This window comes from Watersipora subatra, chromosome 9 (genome assembly GCF_963576615.1).
Source record: "Watersipora subatra chromosome 9, tzWatSuba1.1, whole genome shotgun sequence".
NCBI classification, from domain to species: Eukaryota; Metazoa; Bryozoa; class Gymnolaemata; order Cheilostomatida; family Watersiporidae; genus Watersipora; species Watersipora subatra.
The window spans coordinates 50,277,509-50,296,838 of NC_088716.1; the positions used below are offsets into that span (position 1 = coordinate 50,277,509).

At 35.8% G+C, this 19,330-nt stretch overlaps 2 protein-coding genes across 3 annotated transcripts in view; one reads left to right on the forward strand and one right to left on the reverse strand.

Annotated features, from left to right (window-relative positions):
• The first annotated feature begins 824 nt into the window (after nucleotides 1-824).
• On the forward strand, nucleotides 825-18,399 carry LOC137404676 (uncharacterized). The gene is made up of 10 exons (XM_068090907.1): nucleotides 825-873; nucleotides 1,678-1,841; nucleotides 8,557-8,745; nucleotides 10,385-10,556; nucleotides 12,850-13,037; nucleotides 14,247-14,328; nucleotides 14,434-14,654; nucleotides 16,120-16,308; nucleotides 16,493-16,657; nucleotides 17,965-18,399. Exons 2-10 carry the CDS (start codon nucleotides 1,692-1,694, stop codon nucleotides 18,163-18,165), a joined length of 1,557 nt encoding a protein of 518 aa, XP_067947008.1. The 5' UTR covers nucleotides 825-873; nucleotides 1,678-1,691; the 3' UTR covers nucleotides 18,166-18,399.
• A 78-nt stretch (nucleotides 18,400-18,477) lies between these two features.
• Nucleotides 18,478-19,330, reverse strand: part of LOC137404680 (3-beta-hydroxysteroid sulfotransferase-like) — an 80,438-nt gene continuing 79,585 nt past the window's right edge. For both annotated transcript variants that reach the window (XR_010979731.1, XR_010979730.1), the window contains one exon: nucleotides 18,478-18,615. The gene's annotated coding sequence lies outside the window, so the exon portion shown is untranslated. The remainder of the gene's footprint in view (nucleotides 18,616-19,330) is intronic.

Consider the following 19,330-nt stretch of genomic DNA (forward strand, 5'->3'; position numbering starts at 1 on the left):
ATAAACTAGTGCTACAATAAGTTTTATATTGAACTTTGTATTGGCCTTTTGATTCACGTGAGAACATACGTGACAAGACGATAACCAAATTTCGTGGCTACGTCGTCGAAATGAAGAGATTCCAATCTACGGCGGCTTTTTATTTTTGAGCTTTTAAGAGCTTGTAATCACATTTCCACATATTTGGCACTTACAACACCACAGAGTAAGACATGGTGATTCTTTTGATACCAAATAACTGTAATGTGAATTTTGTTGCAAGTCAACCTTTAAAAAAACATTGAAAATCTGAATAACTGATAATTTTTAAGATGATTTTAAATGCAATCAAGTTTTGGCGGTTTTAATCTTGAAACATCCTGGCAATAAAATCCTCTCAAATATCAAAAACATTTGAAAATGATGAAAAATACCGACACTTTTTGATAAAATTTACTGAAATTTCGCGTTTCATCTTTAATTGGTCAAAAGTATTGCTTAACTGTAGAAAACATCAAATTCCCGCAGATAAAATATAGGGCTGGTAGTAGGTCCACCAGGAGAAAGCGGGTTTTTCCAATAAATCTTTTTACGCTTTAAGTTCACAAGAAAAATTCATAAAGCTTTTTTGTGATATTATTTATAGATCAACTATTGCAATGGTTAGACAATTTCTAGCCTTCTATAAAGGACCTCCCATAAACCTTTCTATAAAGGACGTTTCTTCCTGTAGCCCATTGCTGATGCCAACCCCAACGTCCTATTAGCTGATTGGCTAATCAGTTACACATCGGAGAAACCAGCATACAAAATGAATGTGATATTTCACGATGTCGCATATGGTCTCGCATTTGTCATCATACCTAGTTTCAACAAGGACTGTCTGCAGTTGCAGTGAGTAGCGTTAATTTATCCGCCACATTCGCAATAATATTTCCCCTGCAATGCTTGTATTACGTGTACCTAAGGTTACGTTAAGGTATATAATATCTTACCGAGTTAAATCTGTTAGTTTTACAATAATATTTCTGTTGTTGACACTTTTAGCACCTCCGCTCATCACTAGATCATTCTTAGTGTATATATTTGCTCACGTTGGTTCTGTTTGCTTGTGTACCCAATAACAACACTTTGGAAGTCAAATTAGTAGCAAAGAACTAGCTATTGTAGACATCATTTCTACATGAACAGTCTCTTTGTAAAAAAATAACTTGCTGCTAGAGATCATTATAGCAAGGCAGTCTTAACCATGTCGCTCTTCCATGCTTAATATGCAAAACTTAGTAGTTTCATTTTAATAACCATTTTAATACATTCCTAAACAATACTATTTGTTGCTATGAAATACAGGCCATTCCTGCAGCAGTTACTAACCAATGAATGATTCATGATATTTTGAAATGTGCCAACGAGGAAAGTTAAGGATAGAAGGAACTAACATAAAGTATTCCTTCACTCAGCTGTTTACCAGAAGGCCAAATCATTGGCTGTTTGTAAACAGCATCGAGCTTCCTTGTTGCTTAATGTCTTTTCAATAACAAGAGTTTTTCCCTGAAATCATCCGAATACGGCGGTTTCAGACCAGCAGGTTTTGACAAATAAATCATTATGACAGGCAACATTTGTTTTTTCATACTCTCTGAGATCTTGGCTCTAGACAGGCTTGTGAACAAGTCAAGGACTACTGCTCTGCTTTAGACTGAGAGTGCAAGATGATGAACAATCCGCTGTCGGCAGAGAACTTCAGCCAGATCTATGCTAGTCTCGAGACGCTAAACGTCAGCCAGATCGTGTCGACTTTACTCACAATAGCGCCACTCCGTGATGAAATCTTAAAACGCCTCAAACCAGTGCGACGAAAGGTGAGATAACACAAGTCACTTTGACAACGTTGAGTGTTGATAGATGCAGGACTTATCTGAGCATTTGGAGTGTGAAAACGCTGCATTATTCTTTGAGTAGCTTGAATTGTATTTAGTAACTGAATAATGTTCTAAAAAGTCTAAACATTCTGATATAAATTGCTGCCTTCGAGTCCAATGTAGATTTATTTATGTCTTTCATGGCAGCGTAATTCTTTGTTCTTAATTTACTTGTGTGAAGCTTCATTGTTTAGAAATATTAAGCAAATCGCTACAAAGCATTGATTGACCAACTCGGTGTAAGCTGTTATATCGATGGTCAAATAGCGTGTTGACAACTCTGCTAGTCACCTGGTGCAAATACTTTAATATTTTAAGTTATTATATTTGATTATTATGTATTATTATTGTAGTTATATTATTATTATAGTTATATCACGGATCATAAAATGACATTAATTATATATACTTAATGTCGTTTTATGATCCATGATATAACTATAATAATATATAAGCAAATAGTTAACATTATTATTATTATTGGAAGAAAGTTTCCAAGTTTTTTTAATTAGACAAATAAAAGCTCAAGCCTGTAGGCCTACTAACTTCAAAAATAACATTTTCCAAAACTGACTGACACTTTTTGGGATATCAATGAGTTGAAAACACTAATGTAAAAAATTGCCAAGATGAGAAATTTTCATATTTATTCAACAAACTCTTAAGAGTAAAGTTGGTAGTAATTTCTACAGCCTTAATATTATACAAACAGGTAACAACACAAGTTATGTTATGTAACAACACAAGTTTCAAGCTAATACTGCGCCATATTGAAGAGTTTTTTAAATAGACTTTAATTAAAAAGTGTATAAATAAAACAAAGTATAAATTAACACTTTTTGTTTGTTGTCCTCTGTTGTAGGTAATACCTTATAAAATTTTTTTTAAAAGTTTATAGATCATCAAATAAATGAGTAAACACATTGTAATATACAACAGGAACTTTGGAAGTGCCACTCTGTAATGTGCTGGCCAGCCGCAGCTGTTGCTGGAATATGCTAAATTTAGCACGTGATAATGTTGACAGTATTAAATCAGGTGGGTCATTGCGGTTAACATCAGCCTTCGTTAGAGTGTAAGGGCTTCAGCAATGAAACTAACATTGTCGCCAATTTTTGAATATAATTTAACATAGCGTAAAATTAGAAAAAAACATTCTCAAGTTAGAAATCAGGTCTACAAATGGGAATGAGAGTGGAATTTGGTGATGGTTGGATTTTATGCCTGTTGCATTACGTCACTGGTACAGAATTCTTTTAGCAAATGCTTAAAAGTACGTGAGTTGTATTTTAGGGTTAAGAGCAGTTCACACAAGCTGTAGTCTTTTAGACTAACCTTTTGAATTAAATGATGCTTTCAGTTCGAGCATTTTAGTAAGTTTACTATATGAGAGTATCTAGTGAGTTTACTATATGAGAGTATCTAGTAAGTTTACTATATGAGAGTATCTAGTAAGTTTACTATATGAGAGTATCTAGTAAGTTTACTATATGAGAGTATCTAGTAAGTTTACTGTACATGGGAGTACCTAGTAAGTTTACTATATGAGAGTATCTAGTAAGTTTACTGTATGAGAGTATCTAGTAAGTTTACTATATGAGAGTATCTAGTAAGTTTACTATATGAGAGTATCTAGTAAGTTTACTATATGAGAGTATCTAGTAAGTTTACTGTATGAGAGACTCTCATACAGTAAACTTACTAGATACTCTCATTGAGAGTATCTAGTAAGTTTACTGTATGACAGTATCTAGTAAGTTTACTGTATGAGAGTATCTAGCAAGTTTACTATATAGGAGTCTCTAGTTGCTAAGAAAGGGACAATATTAGTCTACTATATTCTGATGCAAAAGGAAGCTTTATGGTTAACATGTAGGAAAGCCTGGTATAAGACAGCTATGGATCTATGGATAACTAGCAGAATGTCCAGCATTGCATTGCCCAGCATTGCACAAAGCAGCTTATAAACAGTGGTGGGTAATGTAATCGCCGTTGGCTAAGTTGGTTTCGAGGCGGTTGGTTAAGGAGGTTTCAAGTTCAAATCCAGTACAAGGCGAATTTTTTGTTTCTAAAACTTTATTTAGCACTCTAACTGGACATACGAACGACAAATGAGACAAACTTCAAAAAAATATATATAGATAGATACGTTAGCTTAACAGCATTAGAGCATCTTAATATATACATTTTATTACATTACATTTAATTACATGTACATATAGCTGGTTGTTTGTGTTCGATTTGTTTATATCTTCTCAGTCTCTGAGTTTGCTGAAAAAATCTACTTTTCCATAAAATGCTGTAAAACCAAGAGCTGCTCCAAACAAAAACATCACTTATGGCGTATGTTACTTACCTTGTAGGTTTAACTTATTGCATATGCTACTTACCTTGTAGGTTTAACTTATTGAATATGTTACTTACCTCGTAGGTTTAACTTATTGCATATGTTACTTACATGTACCTTGTAAGTTTAAAAATTAATTAAATATGTATGGTTTTAGATATAATGAAATAATTTGTATATTAATATGTTTAAGGTAAAAAGGATAGGTGTGCATCATTCACATTTGAAATTTGAGCAACCATAAGCATAGCTCGAAGGTTAAGTTAAAAGTATATTATTGGTTTCATGACTGCAGACATGATCTGTTAAAACTATCGGCAGCTTTTGGTATTTGTTAGGGCTTCTACGAAAGGCAAAATTTGCTAGAAAAAGATTGAGAGCTTAACAATGCCAAGCTGTCGGCTGTCGGTTGTTGGTTGACACCGTTATCTTAATTCTGGTGATTAACACACATTTTTGTCATCATCTCACAGTTTTGTATGCGAATTTGATGAGTTGTTTTTCAAAAGAGTCAGATAAGAGTAGTGCCAGCTGCAATCCTATGTAATGATGTCAGCGGTCACGGTAGGGGTGGTAGCTCGGCCCCCCTCTAACCTCATGGCAAGTATCGGGTACACAGTTCAAAATATTTTTTTCTGTTGATTGAAGACTTGTCTACTTAAGCTAACAACACACAGTATGGTGTACCAGAGCCTGATTAGCCGTGTGATAAATTGCTGAGTTGTGTTAGCAGATGGTAACGATAGCTTTGTCAGCACTACCCCTAATTTCTGGCAGCACCTCCACCTGTGAGCATTTTATGGCTCGGCGCAACCATATCAGCCAGTGCATCTGCGTCAGTACATCTTAATCATTGGAATATCAACGGCTCACATCTATTTTGCAATAAACTCTTGATCAATTGGCGATCATTAATGACACATTGTATGCATTTCACCCGCTAGGCAGCAAGCAATATTTAATAGTCATTGTGGTTGGAAGCTAAATGAGAATGAACAGGCATGACCAGGATATATTCAGTGATAAAATAGCTTGATTAAATCACTGATTATGACCGACCACAGTGCAACGAGCTTACCTGAACACAGCTAGTGGAAATCTATAAAATACTAATTTTTTGGCCCGTTTCCTGTGTAAGTAATTATTGGTGTTAACTGATGTGAAGGTTGCGTACACACACTGTGATTAAAGTGGCTCGATGAGAGGTCAGTTGTGGGCTTGACAAGCATCTTTTGTGTGCAATGAGCTCTTTAAGAACTTAAAGGGAAGTGTACAACTCTGAATCGAATGAATAAAACAATTGCGACCTTATTTCGTGTTCTGTTGTTGATTACAGTGCGCAGTTAGTATACCAGCATGCATAAATGAACAGTGGACATACCCGACGCTTTCCACTATACACTTGTGCTGCCTGAAATGCCATAACATAATTTAGAAACAAACAAGTCAAATTAGCAGCATAATGTTTCGAATTATATCATTAAAACATTGAGAAGTTGATGAAGTTCATTAAGAGTGTCTGATATATAATTCAAGTCTATTTTAGCCGAATTCTTTCGTAGTTTTTTTAACATGCCATTAGATGTTGATGCGCAACGTCATAAACTGGTGATTCTACTACTAGTTTAGAAAACAGCTGCTGTAAGGCACTTAGATGATGAACGCTATGACTTCATAGCAAGTAGTGACTCTCCCAAAAGTGTTAATGTATGTGAAAAGCGCAAGTACGAAGTATTCTAGAAGCTTCCTGCTAACAGGTAGTGTGTAACCAACTTTTGAAGCGTGACAAATTTTTTATGTTTTTCGGTTTCTGTGTGTGCCTCATTATCCCTGTCTTACATAATTATGAGGGTGCATAAAGTGCTACAGAATACATTTTTCTAGCCTACTTTCAGTAATATGAGCTACTAACCCTTTCATACTGATGATCTATAAACAATGGACAGCCCAAATGGTTGTTTCACCAAATACCTAGCACTGAGGAAAATCTACTGGTAACTCCATTTTTGCTATCAACGTACAGCTGTAGGACTCTTTTCAATAAATTTTTTTTGTTCAGATGTCAATTTGATGTTTAACGATATTAACAATATGATACGAGAATGAAACAACTTACCACACATACTTACATTTCTAGAGATCAATTCAACATTTTCTTTGGAAAAACCAAGCAAAATTCTGACATAATTGTTATTGTTAAACTCAATAACTCTTAATAACTTTACCAAGCTGATTCTGGTTGTACGTTTTCAGCAAAAGTATAATCTGGAAACACACAAATGTATATCAGAAAGCTCTATCGGTTGTTCTTTGCCAGCACTGCATAGCAAAAACCGACTTACATTAATATTATAGAAGAATTTTAGAAATATGCCATAAATGTTAGTTTTAAGAAAAGTAGGGGTATATATAATATATATATATAACATACATCTGTAACATATATATTATACATATGTGTGTATAATATATATAACATATATATATTATACACACATGTGTTGTCGATACTAGAAATAAGTCATACATAAGCTAATAAATATGCTGTAGGGTAGAAAAGTATTGGAGCTGGCAGAGTTTCATACAAGCTCAAGTATCCAGTGATGAAGTACTACGAACTGTGCTCATACATAAGCGAAAAATTTTAATTTCCAACTTATGGTGTGCTAGTATCTGAAGTCATTTCTTTGATACCCAAACACTTGGTGATACATGCCCAAGAGCATTCAATTCAGTAGCAAATCACCTGAGTTCTGAAATGTATTAGCAAGTTTTTTTGCTAATATTTTATAATCTTGTATGAGTTCATTCAAAACCAAGCATCAGTTGTATGGAGAGATGCTGCAGTTGATATAACCGGCTAGAATTTCAGTAAAAAACATTTTGTTGGAGACTGTAAATTATAATAGAACTAGTCATCCATTATGAATTATTATTATTATATTATACTATTATTAGAAGCAACTTTTATTTTTTGGATGACATTATTTGAGAGCAATATGTTGACTTTGTTATAATAACATCATAAGAAAAGCTGTAAAAATACAGTTTTCAGCAAAAATAAGATAAAGTACAAACTGTAATTTTTCGTACAAACATAACTTACAATACTTTTTCTAACTATCTTTGAGCTATATGGAACAGAACGTAGCAGAGTCCAATATAAATCTTATACATTGTAATATTTCTCTTTTGTAATATTCACTTATCTTTATTTTCAATCCCTCTGTCCAGGTACAATAATTCTTACTGTCTTACTGGGTTATGAAGCTTTACTCGACTAATCACACTAATCAGTTTTATACAGTCCTTTTTTGCCTGCTCTCCTGGTCTGGATGGCAACTGTAAACAGGTGGCAGGCATTCTTGACAGCTGTATTATATACAGCAGTATAATGTTTCTCTTTTGAAAAGTTCCTACAAGTATCCAACTTTCATAGTTGGAACAAAATAAGCTTTATATACTGACAGTTAGTATTGATGTTGTAAGAGAAGATAACTGAGGCTTCTAAACATTCCCGCATTCAGAGTTCTTTGGAATTGCGCTAATGGAATTTTCCACAGAGTTGTATGTAATTAAAAAATTAAGCGTATTAAAAACACCAAAGTTGATCTTCATAATTTCTGTCAAAATGTAAACCTTCCACGAGCAAGCATGGGTTTGACGGCAGCGTCAGCAGTCAGCAAAAAAGGTTGAGATACCATCACTCTTTTTTAGCTGCCCATCTGACTCCGCTGCCATCTAAGCTGTGATGCCTTTTAGCCAATAGCACTCCCTGTATTATAGTAATTTGATTACCTGCTTGTTAAGCATTGACCTGTCATATAGTGCTGACAACAATAGTTTATCTGATCAGCGCTGTGCCAGGCAGTGATATCTTTCCACAATCATAGTTATAGTGTTTAAAGGTCTCGTGACTCTTTTCTCATCTGATTGTTTGAAGGAAACGTTGTAAGAGTTTTGACAGCTCTTGAGTTGCCTTCTTACAATAGTGTATAGCCAAGGCTAAAGGTCATGGTTTAACTTGCATATCTATTATCAGATTCAGCTAGTAAATGCTTTTCAAAACACTTCATCACAGGAAATCTCTTCAAACCAACATACCAGCACAATTAGGACAGCATTAGTAATGGTAGAGCTGTCAAGGATCCATGACTGGTTGCCATTGACAATGGAAGGGATGATCGGTTGCGTTATATTGGTTATATGCATTTTTGGCCATCTCTCAATAAAGTGGGTTTTGCGGTAAAAAACCAACTTTTTCATTGGCCAATCAAGAAGTGATTTACACAGTCATTTGATGTACAGAGAAAGAGTAAGGACATTCTGGAAAGTCCGACAGGAGAAGCTGACAGCATCCATAACAGCCCACAAGTCACTCCAGCTGATCTCAGGTCTCCTTCAAGAGAACCGCTGTCAAAGAAGAAGCCTCGAAAATCCAAGCCTGCTAAACTACATAGAAGCAAATTTTGGAACTCCTATCCGCTGTCAGCGATGGTAAGCATGAATACTGATATGCCCGCTGACCTTTGTATCAATCTAAATGGCATACAATACTGGTCAGAAATGCACAAAGTAAAATTGACCATTATCAGTTGCCTTTCCGCAAGTTGATTAGCAAACCGAGAGAATTTAAAGTCGTGGCACCACCACAATCAGAGTGAAACTTCTTAAGTGCTGCGACTCTTGTCAAAGCAATCAAATCTTGTAACGAGCAGCCAAATGAATCTGAACTGAACTCCATGTGTTTACCTCGTTCCAGCTATTTCTTGTTCTACTGTTGAAAGATTCTATTTGTACCGTTTGATTTGTAGCTAATTTGCACACACGGCAGACCCATTGATGATCTTATCACATCATATACTACATTTTAAAAGTAAAAGGAATGTTGCATAATATTGGATGTTGTCTAATCAAGTGCAAGTCTAGGTTACACTGAATTAAACTAATTTGAGCATGAACATTTTTGGTTGGTTTAGCTGAATTTATCTACCAAACCTTGTGATGTTGAAAGTGTCTGTTCAACCCCCCCTCCCCTTTGTATCTTTACAATAAATTGAGCTTGCTGCTGGAATTATTACTGGTGTCTGCAGAAAACAGATATTTTTCTAACCCATTCCATGTTTACTCAGCTGTGGATCTGTTACTCTGATGATTGCCTAGGACCTAGTGTTTCAAATGCTTTGTTCTACCCCAGAACACTATGGCTTTTATAAATATGTAGCAGTAACAGATAGCAACGAGAAGACTTTTAACTTCTCCCTTCTTTTCATAACTTATCATACATTTTTAGATTTTTAAACCCTAATTAGCAGCGTTCGTACTAGAAAGCAGCTTGCAATCTTGTTTCCTGGACATAGTTAATCCACAAGTCTGCATCCTTCGCAGATGGAATCAGGAAAATACCACAAGTCAGACCAGTTTTGGCACTCGCAAATTTTTATCAAATGTTTCATGCTTGCGAAAGATAAAAACGGCGCTCGCTAATGATGCGCAAGAAAATGATGTGAAAGCAATTCCATTTTCACCATTTTTCACACATTTTGAAAGGTGCGAGCCAGGAGTGTGCCATTATGACCTCTACCGTAGCATTCCTTATCGCTTTTAACAAAGTGCTTGTGTTGATTTGCAAAATGGTAATGTCTATCGAAACACTTGTGGCACGGTAACTCAACCTGCGCACAATTCCTAATTCACATCATTCGCGCAATGGAAACAGTAAACATCAGCAAATTCACAAAAAAGGTATCATTACATGTTCAATATGTTAGTAATAGCAGGGAGAATGACTCGTCATATTGTTAATTGCAACAAGCTTTTTCTTTTGTGATGAATGTTCTGTAACAATCTGTTTAACATCATTTCTGTAAATTTAGATGATGGGTAACAGTTAGTTGGCAGCCTCTGAGATGTGTATAATAAAATCAAGAATTTAATGTTTGCCATACTCCATAATTCTGTTTACTAACGGTCACAAACCTTAGGAGCAAACATAATTGCCAGCAACATGACAAAGAAGTTGATATCTCCTAGGGATGCGCTACAACTGTTCCCAAATTCGGGCCAATATCTCATCTAATTGATTGTTTTTCCATCCTTATAAAATCGTGATTAAGAAATCCTCTCCTGTTTGTAGAATGGCGGACAATCCCAGCGCATAGAGGATTGTACACCATCCCTTGCTGTAAATTCTAATGCAATAACAACAGCAAATAGTAGCAGGTCTTCACTTTCCTCTTCTAGTCCAGTCACTGAACCTGTAAGGAACTCTCCCTTTAGCCCTGCATTCCTCAACAACTTTTATCAGGGTAAGGGCATGAATATTAGTAAAGACTAGCCGATATGTGGGCTCGTCATTGAATTCCTTCTGCGATTGTACTGCAAGGCTTTATGATGTGTTACAGCAGGGTGGCAAGTAGATTCAGATACCATTTGACTGGCTAGCCACCTTTGTAGTTGAAGAGGAACTTTTACAAAACTTTACCAAACTCTATCAACAAATCTCAGTGTTTTTCTATCATTTATGATTGTTGTTGATGTTTTAGACGAGCTGACCGCCAGAATGTTTCAAGATTAAAATTAACAAAACTTGATCGCGGCTGGAATACTTGAAAAAAACGCGTGTGAAATGACGTCACTAGTTGTTATCGTTAATATCGGCTGTTGGGCTCAAGTTGCAGCCTTACACACTTTTATTCTGTTGGTTTCTTTGTAATTATAGACGTCATAATCGCACTTTCCGATCTGGATCTGAGCGCTTTAACCTCCAAGTTATGCCGATTTTACTTTTAAGACATCCTTACAGTCAGATCACTTCAAACATCAAAAACAATCGCAAATGATAAAAAAATACTCGATACTTTTTGATAAAATCTACTAAGATTTTGTGCAAATCCATCTATAAGGGATTCAGATGTCTATGTCAGATTCCTTAGGAGTATGCAGTAAGGTACACGTATCCATCTATAAGGGAGTCAGATTCCTTAGGAGTATGCAGTAAGGTACACGTATCCATCTATAAGGGAGTCAGATTCCTTAGGAGTATGCAGTAAGGTACACGTATCCATCTATAAGGGAGTCAGATTCCTTAGGAGTATGCAGTAAGGTACACGTATCCATCTATAAGGGAGTCAGATTCCTTAGGAGTATGCAGTAAGGTACACGTATCCATCTATAAGGGAGTCAGATTCCTTAGGAGTATGCAGTAAGGTACACGTATCCATCTATAAGGGAGTCAGATTCCTTAGGAGTATGCAGTAAGGTACACGTATCCATCTATAAGGGAGTCAGATTCCTTAGGAGTATGCAGTAAGGTACACGTATCCATCTATAAGGGAGTCAGATTCCTTAGGAGTATGCAGTAAGGTACACGTATCCATCTATAAGGGAGCTGTCAGATTCCTTAGGAGTATGCAGTAAGGTACACGTATCCATCTATAAGGGAGCTGTCAGATTCCTTAGGAGTATGCAGTAAGGTACACGTATCCATCTATAAGGGAGCTGTCAGATTCCTTAGGAGTATGCAGTAAGGTACACGTATCCATCTATAAGGGAGTCAGATTCCTTAGGAGTATGCAGTAAGGTACACGTATCCATCTATAAGGGAGCTGTCAGATTCCTTAGGAGTATGCAGTAAGGTACACGTATCCATCTATAAGGGAGCTGTCAGATTCCTTAGGAGTATGCAGTAAGGTACACGTATCCATCTATAAGGGAGTCAGATTCCTTAGGAGTATGCAGTAAGGTACACGTATCCATCTATAAGGGAGCTGTCAGATTCCTTAGGAGTATGCAGTAAGGTACACGTATCCATCTATAAGGGAGCTGTCAGATTCCTTAGGAGTATGCAGTAAGGTACACGTATCCATCTATAAGGGAGTCAGATTCCTTAGGAGTATGCAGTAAGGTATCCATCTATAAGGGAGTCAGATTCCTTAGGAGTATGCAGTAAGGTACACGTATCCATCTATAAGGGAGTCAGATTCCTTAGGAGTATGCAGTAAGGTACACGTATCCATCTATAAGGGAGTCAGATTCCTTAGGAGTATGCAGTAAGGTACACGTATCTCATTAGGGTTCCAATCACACACTCCTCACAAGTTTAGGAGAAACGCTGTAGGTATTAGCTTTGATTAGGGTGCAGGATAACGGAATCAGGTTAAAACTATAGACAGTTGATAAGCGCTTGTCTGGCGTTGCATCAGCAGATGGAATCAACAGATATCTTTAAAAGTATTTTGATATTTACAGGCTATGATATCCGAACGTGTGTCTTATAACAAACATATTTAGTGTGTGCTAAAAATATCGCTGAGAATTGGATTCATTTGAGTGTTTTCTGTAGAATATTTATCGTGTTAGTCATATATCTAAAAACTCACAGGTAGCAGACAACTCCAAGTGTATGGATAAGTAAGTGTACGGAATGTTTATTGTGTATTCATTTCGAGGAAGATATTTTCTTGATCCCTTGTTATGTGTACACCCCTCCCTAGGTATTTGAAAGTAGATTTTCCAAAATTAAAAAAAAAAGATTTGCGAATAACTTGGTTGGAACATGGAAGCTTCTTTTACTACCTTGATACGTTTTTATTATTTTAGGAGGAAATGCATTTTCAGCTCCTTATTGGAATGTTTTCCGAATGACAGCCAATCAACTTTTGTACAGTTACAACCAGCAGGCAGCATTCAAACAGACAGTAGCAGAGCAAGCAGCACCCAAACAGACGCCAGTAGAATTAACAGCAAGGGCTAGTCCAATCTCAACTGATACCGTCCAGAGCCCGGAGGTAGGTTAAAGTTTGACTAGAATTTGCTAACTTGAAGCAAACTATTTCTTTAATGTAAAGTTCTGGTCAGGATTAATGATAGTAGAGATGAAAATTTTATTTAAACTCAAAAAATTAACTAGCATTGTATCATTGAAACTAGCTTAACTTTAATGTGCTCCAGACATTCATAAACATTGTATTAAATCCATAAGTAATTGGCAACCACACACCCAACAAATTGAAACCTTGATAAAACACCACCCTTCTAGATTGCTACTACTATACAAGCGACTACATTGGGGTTGAACAATGCTAACACAAATCTTAGAAGTTGTCTACTCTTTGTAATTATTTGCTTTTGTGTCTTCAGTTTGATGTTTAGTTTATACTGGGGATGAGTTTGTAAAGGAACCTAAAAATGAGTTAAAATTAATTTGTTCAATGGTGATTCGAACAAATGGCTGGAGAAATTCTGGTGAGATAAACCACCCAGAGAAGCAATGTTTTGTTTTGAGTTTCATTGAAAACCTGTTCTCTTTAATGAATGAACATGATTAAGGCTTAACTTGTTGTTACCAGTCAGGTCAAAGCTAACTAGGTCAAATCTAATTAGGTCAAAGCTAACTAGGTCAAACCTAACTAGGTCAAAGCAAATTAGGTACTTGTTAAAATTTGAAGCTGGTTAGGCCAAGATTCCACAAGATGTTGGAAGTCCTGTACCGCTGCCAATCTCCAAGTGAAATTACTTTTTCGATGGGCTTGCTATAACATTCGCTAGCAACAGAGATAGGCATGTTTAGATTTATCGACATGCCTTCTAGTCTTGCCAAATGAATGTTTAAAGTGTTCTAAAGACTTACAATAACACTATTGCTCAAACAACTCTCCCAAGCCTTAATTATTAGTTATTGACTTTGAACAACCCAAATACGCAAGGCTAATCTTATTATAATTGTTTGGTATATATTTTATAGCATTGTTACGCAGATGCTAATCTGTTTAGTTATTTTACAAACAATTTATTTAAAATTATCTATTTAAAATAAAAACTTTGATTAATTAAAAAGTTACAGTTAACAAAACCTGGCATGTAATTTGGTATAACTTGTTGCCGAGTTGATAAAATTTTACATTACAGCAAATATAGCCAAAGCCTTATCCCTATCTTTATGTCAAAGTGTTTGGTTTGTGTCAGCTAGTAGAACTATCAGCTGTTGGCTATTTTAGACTACTCCATCATCCTGTCAACAGGAGGATCCTGACGATATTGAAGAAGCCATCAACGTAATTGATGAAACTGAAAATACAGGTATATTTCCGTAGCTGCAGAAAAAAAGCTTAAATGAGTTTTAGGTTTATATTAGCTCGTTTTGTAGCCAAAACAGCTTAAAAACCAATTGTGTCTTGAAAACAGCTGATGATGAAATGGTGCAGTTGGAAGAAAATGATCAACCTCTAAACTGCCACAAAAATCCAACCAGCATCAAAGATGACAATGAGAGATTGACACCAGAAAATGCTGCCAAGCCTAATGGTGTGACAGATATCAGCTGTCCTGACTGTGGTCTAACAGTATTGCTGTCAAACCTCACTCATCATATGCAGGACGAATGCTCAAACCAATCTAAGTCACAGGTTTGAAAACACTACCATTGTTGTTCAGCAATAAGAGTTGTCCCGCTTGTAAATGGTAATATAGCAAACAACTCCAAATCTCATAGCTGACTGTCATTTATTTAGTTACGGAAGTAGATCTGGGAGTGTCATGAATAATATTTTAGCTGAAAGACAGCAAATAGAACTGGACATCATTTTACTTTTGTTGCTGATCAAGGCTGATCCCTTTATGAACAATAAACTGTTTTACTACATAACTTTGTGAAGCAGGTTCCAGGTCGTAGTAAACGTTCTATGACAAAACAATTAATTATTTTAGGTACTTAGGCTATTTTCAACCTATTTGAAATAAAGCGTTAGCTTTTAACCTGAAATAATTTTCAAGAAATGTATTTATTTGTTCAATCATATATGATTTTAAGTTAGAACACAGTAATACCATGAGATACCAGCTTAATGCGTTCCGGGACTGAGCTCATATGACAATCTTTTCGTATCTCAACTCTAATTTTTCTATATAAAATAACTAAATGCTAATTAATCTGTTTCCACCTTCTGAAAAATCACGCAAAACATGCTTTTAATTGTTGTAATTCAGTACCACGCTCACAATATAATAAATACCTATTTAATGGCTATGATCTGCAATAAAATGTAACACTGCACAATACTGTATGGAGTTCTTACCTTGAGACAAATGGTAGCGGCTAACGAGAGTATGACAAAGACTTGATGGCAGCACGTTCGATACGCTACACCTCGGTGACAAATTTTTGTAACATAACATACTTCAAATTTAACGTAAATAAATTTAATTTCTTATGTACACACTTAAAATAAGTTTTAATTTTACAGTAAACTTAATTCGAATTTTGTCTTTGTGTTCATTTTTTATTATTTTTTAACTTGGCTCTTTTTGCCTCACATTTAGACTCGCTTTTGTCTTCAGTTTTAGTCAAACTTTTTAACTCTTTCAAACTGAATTGTCGAGAATCACCAAACAATGATGTTCTCGTAAGGGGCCTCTCTCATGCCATGTACCTAGCAGTACCTAGCAGTACCTAGCAGTACCTAGCAGTACCTAGCAGTACCTAGCAGTACCTAGCAGTACCTAGCAGTACCTAGCAGTAGTATCAAGAACCGTATCGCATGATCACAGCTCAAATTTGTCTTGTATCTGAAAGCAAAAACTTTCACGCAGTCTTCCTCTTATCTCAAATCTTTTGTATATTGGAACACTTATATATGTCAAGGTATGACTGTACAGCTTCATTGACTTTGACAAAAAATGGCAATTTTTAAACCTTGCCACTATAATAGCATTTTGCCATTATACTAATTTTTAGTGATACATACGTTTGGTTTACAATATGGTTTATATTTGTAAAACGGTTGCAATGGTTTGTAGAATTGGCCAGAAGTGTTTGAACAGGAGATAAAAATAAAAAGGTTAATCATGAGATATCTGTATTACTATATTTAGGAAACTGCCACACCTCTGCAAGACAGCAAAGATGGCGACTGGAAACCAATTCCAGTTTACTCTGAAACTGCTCCCCAAAGACATTTAAACAGCCATATACAAGAAGAGCATGCCCATTTTAACAACACCTTCAATTGCAACATGTGTAATGAAAGTTTTCGTAACAAATCAAGCCTGAAAAGACACAAGGTAATTATTACTATAGTTTTATTAAAGTTATTGGAAATCAATGGGAAATAGCAGTTTAATATTTTGCTTGTCGCTAGTGTAAATGTTGTAGCAACTAAGATACAACAGATACAAAGCCTTCGATACAGTAACGTGTTTTTAGAAATATTATTTCAAATTTTGTTACATGGGTACTCTTTTGTAGATAATACATACTGTGGGTGGAGGTCACACGTGCTCGTACTGCGCCAAAATCTTTGCTAAGCCAGAGCTGTTGCGTCGGCATGAGTTGCTGCACACAGAGCTGAAGAGAACTCTCTGGCCATGTACCAAGTGCAAGAAGAGCTTTAGTAACAAGTACAACCTAGCGGTAGGTCCCAAACGTTGTGTCATTTTCACAGATTTCAATCACATTATCAAATATCATACACTCTATACTACTGACCATCAACGCGTCTCAATAAAACAAAAGCATGTGATCACCGCATGTGATGGTGTGTCAACTGATGATGCGATGGTATGATCCGCACTAGTTTGGCATATAGCAAATGCATAACGCTTGAGTACTGTAGCGCCAGTTTATTCTGCAACACTACGGAACCCAGTCTTTTAATATTCACCCCACAATGGAATTTTGCATCTCATATAAGTAAGAGTTAGTAGAAGTTTTTTGGGAATGAAATTTGATAGAGAGAGTGTAGTTGGGATACATATCCGGTGCAATTACACTTGAGCCAAACAGACTGTAGAGTGACAATGTGCCCAAGGTCAATACACTGATTTGATGTAACATGCCAGCCAACTGAATAATCAACTCATTATTGCTTCACGCAGACAGCCAATCTGATGCGTGCTTTTGAACTCTTATGATATATCACTTGCATGCAATATATTAGATAAGGATAAAATGGAGAGGGCAGATAACTTCCAATTTCTTAATATTTGTGTAGTATGACTTGCTTATTACATACTGCAATGTGTAAAATGTCTGTGTTTGCTAGGACAAAAATGAAAAAAAACATTTTGTTTTTTATATTTTTTGTTACAAATTTTTTATTTGTCACTTTTAAAAACGTCATTTTTATTTCTACCAGATCCTTTACTTTTACATGAAAAATGTAATGATTGAAAAAAAGAAATATCGTAAGCTGGAAATTAATACGCATGTTTCAGACCAACATTGGCTCAAACTCTGTGGTATGTTGAATGATTTGTACGTGTATGTAATAATAGATTACAGAAATTTGAGGTTTAACTGTACTTCATCAGTGTGATATAATTGTCAAAAGAGATAAATACCAAATTAAAATGAATGTATGATGGTAATGAATTAACGGGGCTGAAGGCTGTGACCTCTAATATGTAAGGAATTTTCCTGGGGTTCAATCAAAATTGAAATACATGTGACCTTTGACCTTTTAGCAGTATTGCAGTTTGAGCATACGGTCTACAAAATCAGAAACATTCCAAGAATCGAAAACTAGCTGCAACTTCGTCGCAACCAACAGCCATCCCACCAACTATTTTCTCGATATCTACCAGCCTGACCTAAAACTGGTGAACCAAAAATTTTTTTATAACTTTGGCTGTTCCTAAACTAGAATGAGAGGTCAAGTTTTGCCCAATGAAGCTGAATATTGACTAATATGATGAATAACAGTTGACTCTTCGTTATAGGTTCATGATAGAATGCATACTGGAGAGCTGCCGTTCCCTTGCCCAAAGTGCCCAGAGAGATTCAGAGTTAAATGTAGCATGCAGAACCACGTCAAGTCACGTCATGGACAGCTATTTACTGCAAGAAACAATCCACACACAGCATCGCATCCCAGAAATGGTGACAAGAGTGAGCAGGTTCTCACAGCAAATACTGACTGACATCTGATCTTGCAACACTTTGTAAAATCATAAAGTTAGTAGGTGTAAAGAGAACCTACAATAGTGCTGCCACCGAGAATCTTATTCTCAAAATTTTTAACACAAAAGGAAAGGTAGTAAGATTAGCATATTCTAATAATTATATTATTATTATACATTTTTATGGTACTTTTTACAGCAAACATTGTCAAAATGTAAAATTCTATAATTATAAAATATACATTATATATTTGATATGCAATACAACAGAAAATATTTAAGGAGTGTTCAATGTACATAAACTTGCACATGTGTTGAGAAGTCTGCCTAGCAATCCGATCGATGACAACGCTCTGGCAAAGAAGCCTGGCTAAAATAGATGTGGCGATTGTCGCTTATGAAGCGATTGCGGTTTATAAGGCAACGAAGATAGGCTTGCCATTTCTCGTGGCACTGAATCAGCCACATATTCTACAAGAATATTCAAATCTTTGTAAGGAACACAGTCTGCGTGTGAAGAAAATCTAAAATGTAGTTTCATGTAGAATTAGCCCAAAGCCACAAACTAGGTAAACTGAACAATGTGGAAACATTTGGATTTATGACCAATTTGAAACAAACTATACACAATTTAGGTCTGCAGTCTATTTTTTCTGTTGTAACAGACACCAGAAGTCAGCTGCACCCTTGAGCATGGCTGCATTTCATCGCAAAGTGAACATGTACGTACATATAGCTGTACTAAAGACCTTTTGTTAAACCTTTCTCCTTCCTGCAACAATTTTAGTATTGAGATTTCTGAAAAATGTGTAACAAAAATAGCTAAATCTCCATTTCTAGACAATCGGCAATGACGATAATTTATACCCTACAGGATGAAATTATTTGATGGATTTAATAATTTGCGAAATCGCGTAGTCAATTCCGCGAATTATTAAAATCCCCAAATAATTGGTTGTATTTTTAACACAAGGGAGAATAGCTACTAACTCAAACTAAAAACTAGTAGCTAGGCAGAGTTAGTAAACGTAGCTTAGTTCCAAACTCTTTTAAAAACATCGACGGGGCTTTAAGTTAAGTCCACTGCCAATGCATCACACTTATTTACAAAATTATTCAAGGTTGTCACAAGTTATTTGGAATTCGGTGCGGTGAATCATCGCAAAAATCTCTCCTGCAGTTCTTT

Excerpts from the sequence above, each read along its gene's own strand:
- LOC137404676 (XM_068090907.1), top strand. The coding sequence starts at position 1,692 with ATGATGAACAATCCGCTGTCGGCAGAGAACTTCAGCCAGATCTATGCT. Across the intron at positions 10,557-12,849 it reads CCTCAACAACTTTTATCAGG|GAGGAAATGCATTTTCAGCT; the intron begins GTAAGGGCATGA and ends TTATTATTTTAG. Across the intron at positions 16,309-16,492 it reads CAAGCCTGAAAAGACACAAG|ATAATACATACTGTGGGTGG; the intron begins GTAATTATTACT and ends ACTCTTTTGTAG.